The following is a 5,000-nucleotide window of genomic DNA, read 5'->3' as shown; positions in this document are numbered from 1 at the left end:
CAGTTTGTTGGTATTAATAGTGAAAAGGTATTAGGAAAGAACGTATAACGCTCAGATTTAGGTCCGTCTTTGTTTGTCTCGCTGGTAGTTCCATCTTATTACATATTTTTATTAGCTAAAGTTGGTACTCCTTATGATGGAACTGCGATGCTTCATCGATGGCACCACAATATATAGTTATCGTTTATTCCTTGTCTCCCTTCGGTATATCATTTTTCCCTGCTCCTGTTGTCGTTTAACAATGTCTCTATACCGCAATATACTTTGGTTAAGATGTTAAAGTAAATTAGTCGATATCTTCTCATCTAGACCAGATTATATTCCTTTAGATTAGATTGCAAGATAGTATCCTTCACTGCTGCAAATACAAATCTGATGTTCTCCGTATCTGTCAAAAAAGAAATTACGATTATTATATATTATCAATTAAAATTGCAATATACAACAATGCACTTCTTTTTGTTCTTTAGTTCTTTGCCTTGCAAACTATGTTTTATTTGCATAGAAAAATAATAAACCAACGAACACGTATAATTTTTAAGCATAAAGAAATTTAGAGAACACTTACCACGAAAAGAAAATGCAGTTAGAGCACACATGCAACCCAGAATATTTCTTCGTTAGAATAAAAAGCCCGCGTATCATATAATTAATAATAATGTCGCATGTTCTTTTCTTTTTTTTTCTTTTTTTTTTTTTTTCTTTTTTTTTTTTTCTTCTTTTCTTTTCAAAATGCGTCCGCTCGCATGCATAAATTGTCAAAAGTTCATTGCTTTATTTAATTTTTTTTTTTTAACAATGAAAGTAATCAAAGAAGAGAAAGTGTTTTGGAAATGTTACAAACGATGAGAAATATATATAGTGTTTGTATACATGCAAGTAATAACATTTTGAGAGATTACTTAATGTTATAAAGGAGGGAACATTGTAATAATAATATATAATGAAAAAAAAGAAAATGGAGATTGGCATTCTTATTGCATATTTAAACAAATAAACAAGATCCTATTATTTGACTCTATAATATATATTAATGTGTTCGCATGAATAGATAAACATAATGTAAAAAAATCTGGAAACATATTTGATAAGTAAATAGTAGAAGCAATTTTAACGTGTAGACAAAGAAAAAAAAAAAAAAAAAAAAAAAAAGAAAACAATCACTTATAACGCATTATGTATATAATAAAATGTAATTGAAAAAATTCGTCCATAGGCCGTAATTAGGCGAGATTAAATTCCTTAAGAGCACTCTGCATAATTGTATCCTTAACGGCACAGAACACAAGCTTGATATTTTCCGTATCTGTTTATATGATCCCGATCACAAAGCAGCATGCAATTATAATAACAATCACATTATTTCCTCAGTTAGTTCTTTATCGACATAAAGGGAAAAAAAAAATAAATTAATTCAATATGAAAACTTATAATAATAATATTAAATTTACACACCTCTGATAGTAGGGTGCAGGCAAGATACACGCTACAGCACACAACACATTCCCAAAAGCAATATTACGAGGCATACATATAAGAGATATTACAATGAAATATTTATAATTATACACACATATATATATATATATATATATATATATATATGTATATATTTTTTGCCATAACAACTTTTAATGTTTCCTACCTGTGGCACATGTGAAGTGAGAATAAATTATCTTCTCACTATCTGGATTTAGATCGACAAACATCCTTAGAATAAATTCTCTAGCGGCTATGGCATCTCTTTGTGGCCCTGTGAAATTTACAGCAAGCAAATAGGCTGAGAGACATTATACTTCTACATTTTCGAAAAGCAAAAAAAAAAAAAAAAAAAAAAGAAAAGAAAAAAATTTTCATGATTAATCAAGGTGACTCAATGTGGTATACATTATATATGATGTAGAATTAATAAATTAGTGTAATAATATTAATTTTTAATTCAATTGTACTTTCGATAAGAGACAATTTTCATAAGACCGCGTTTATGTATATTTTGTTTGAAGTTAAGTATAAAAAAAAAATATTGAGAATATAGTATGAAAAAGAAAAAAGAAAAAAAAAAAAAAGAAAGAAAGAAAGAAAAAATTTTATTAATAAATGAATGATTATATTATGTCTGTATGGATTGTTATACAATAAGTTTTTTTTTTCTTTTTTTTTGGTTTTTTTTTTTCTTTCTTTTTTTTTACCACAGACCTTTTTGCTGTAAATATAATCATGAAAGTCATATAAATAATATTTCTCTAAGAGATGAGCTATAACGTTATTTTTATGTTAACCAAATAGATAATGGAATCCTGTAAAATGCGTAGAAGTTCTTAACGATGATGGGTATATAAAAGTATTGGTGGTGAATATTCTAGTATTAAATACGATAGTATTACAGAAGAAGGGAATTTTAATAAAATAATTAAGTTTGCTTAAATCCAATATATATATATGTATTCCAAGGGTAGCTTTATCTAATTAGTTGCAGCATACGTCAAAGAAGCCTTTCGAAAGCACCAGTAATAAGCTAAATATCTTACATAAAGGTGATAAATACTTTTATATGTCTTAAGTAACTAAGTTTAAAAAAAAATATATGTATATAAGATGTCTGTAAAAATATATATATATATGGGTATACGTATTTGTCTATCTGTCTCTGTCCATGTATATGTATGAGTGTACATTTATGTGTGTGTATATATATATATATGTATTGTAATGTGAAATTCTTCGTTCACTGTGGACAAGTGATTTAAAGTCGATGAAAAAATTTTTCTATTTCCGGCACAAAAATACATGTGTATACGCTTAGAATATTTCATTTCTGTATTAATTCTACGTAATACAAATCACGAATGAGATATTAGTCATTAAATAAAATCAAGACACAGAGGAGAAAGAGTGAGAGAGATAGAAAGAGAGAGAGAGAGAGAGAAAGAAAGATAGAGATTTTGGTATATATATTATTAATATGGAAGAGAGATATAGATAATATAGTGCACCTTATATGAATATATAGATTCTCTTGTGCCAAAAAGGGGGAAAAAGCTTTTTATAATAACTGCACGTTTTACGATTACTGGGTCAATTGAAAAAAAAAAATAAAAAAAAAAAAAAGAAAAAAAAAAGAAAATATTGCTACGAGAAACTTTGCTACAAAACAACTTTTGGCCAGGACAAGTTGTACTTAAACAGACCTGTCGCACACGTGAAGTGAGAGTAGCACATGCGGTCAGGATCAGGATTCGTATTGAGATAGACCTTTAAGATGAATTCCCTGGCCGGTACATCTTGTTGCTTTGGGCCTATACCATAAAACTTATTGATTGTCTAATAAAATGATGTATGCTCTCTATGTACCAAGTAATACGTCATAATCAACACATATAATATTAGAGAAAATTTACTTTTCTTATTATTGGCAAATGTCCCACAAATTGTCTCTATCGTATAGCATTCCTAAAAAAACCTTTTTCTAAACATATACTAAAATCTTGTCAAATATTTTTCTTGTCAAATTAAGATAAAAAGAATAATAATACACATATAGAGGTATAGGTATATTGATTTTCTAATAAAATTAAAAACTATCAAAAATTCTTGTGTCTTCAACATATGGTGTGTATTTCACAACATTCATGTGTATGTGTATATATATATAAATATATATATATATATATATATATATATATATGTACTAATAATTTTAGGAGATGAAAAAAAAAAAATATATATATATATATATATAACCCAACTTACCATCGTATTCAGGAAAATAATCCACCAGATGAGAATACATTATTTTCTCTTCGAGTAGATCTTTTTTATTTAGGAACAAAATAACGGAAGAATGTTGGAACCAGGGATATGTTATAATCGTTTTGAAGAGCGCTTTACTTTCTTCCATTCGATTCTAGAAGAGAAAAGAAAAAGAGAAAAAACAAATTATTACAAATACACTTTAGATTAAATTCATTTAATTAATTCAAAACTAATTTTAATATCTATTTTATTATATTAAATGTTTATGTAACGTTATTATTATTATTCTTATTTTTTTTTATTTTTTTATTTTTCTTTTTTGTTACCTCGTTTTCCGATTCGAATAAAATTTGATCGTATTCACTTAAAGCTACTAAAAATATAATGGAAGTGACGTTCTCAAAACAATGAATCCATTTTCTTCTTTCTGATCTCTGTCCACCTACATCTACCATCCTGCAAAATATCATTAAACGAATTAGAATATCTCTCTTATATACTTAGTATGATATATATACCGTATTTTTATGTGTAAAAAAAAAAAAAAAAAAATAACCGACATAATCATACATATGTATATAATTCTTATAAATCTTATTTGAAACATATATATATATATATATATCACAATTTACTAATTTACAAATAACACTGTGCGAATAGATCATTAGATATTAGAGAAGAGGCATGCCGATAGTTTTTATGTTAAAGGAAAAAACATGAATTTATTGAAAATTTACATGCATGCATACGAGAGATCTAGCTTAAACGATGTGCAAAAAGAGAGTACGATTCTTTAATTCAATCTTTTTTTTATGCTTGACTGGTGAAGAAAGAAAGACAGGAAAAAAAAAAAGAAAGAAAGAGAATATATGAGAAGAAAAATCAAACCAGACAAGGTAATTAGCATAATGCATAGAGTGGTAAAAAAAAAAATAATTAAAAAAATAAAAAAATAAAAATATTCTCAAATACGTGAATCGTGCTGACTCGTGTGTACATCATATATATATGTATATATATATATATAAGGAAGCAACGATCTCTCTGAACATTTAATAAAGAAAAGAAAAAAAAAAAAAATGAACACCGAACACACAACACAAAACAGCCATATTGCGAGCGAGTATTATTATAGCGAGCTTACTACATATTTTTTTTCTTTTCTTTTCTTTTTTTTTTTTTTTTTTTTTTTGAACTCGTACTTTGTAGATTTATTTCATCCCTTTGCTGTAAAATATTTTGCA

General features: G+C 26.7%; 1 protein-coding gene across 13 annotated transcripts in view; it reads right to left on the bottom strand.

The window, feature by feature from the left end:
• Galphaq (G protein alpha q subunit) overlaps positions 1 to 5,000 on the bottom strand; it is a 28,028-nt gene that overhangs the window by 766 nt on the left and 22,262 nt on the right. For 3 of the 13 annotated variants that reach the window (XM_085660399.1, XM_085660393.1, XM_085660398.1), the window contains 4 exons: positions 4,080 to 4,209; positions 3,751 to 3,904; positions 1,646 to 1,780; positions 1 to 388 (listed from right to left, as the gene is read on the bottom strand). The exon at positions 1 to 388 is cut by the window's left edge. In XM_085660399.1, coding sequence (XP_085516525.1) covers positions 306 to 388; positions 1,646 to 1,780; positions 3,751 to 3,904; positions 4,080 to 4,209 — 502 coding nt within the window. In that variant the 3' untranslated portion in view covers positions 1 to 305. Of the gene's footprint in view, positions 389 to 1,130; positions 1,307 to 1,352; positions 1,378 to 1,455; positions 1,487 to 1,645; positions 1,781 to 3,188; positions 3,297 to 3,750; positions 3,905 to 4,079; positions 4,210 to 5,000 lie in introns of those variants that run through there. The other 10 variants (XM_035865983.2, XM_035865985.2, XM_035865981.2 and 7 more) reach the window with 8 other exon arrangements.

This window comes from Vespa mandarinia, chromosome 11 (assembly GCF_050613455.1).
Source record: "Vespa mandarinia isolate Hongniang chromosome 11, ASM5061345v1, whole genome shotgun sequence".
Lineage (NCBI taxonomy): Eukaryota > Metazoa > Arthropoda > Insecta > Hymenoptera > Vespidae > Vespa > Vespa mandarinia.
This window is presented reverse-complemented; position numbering and strand designations above follow the sequence as displayed.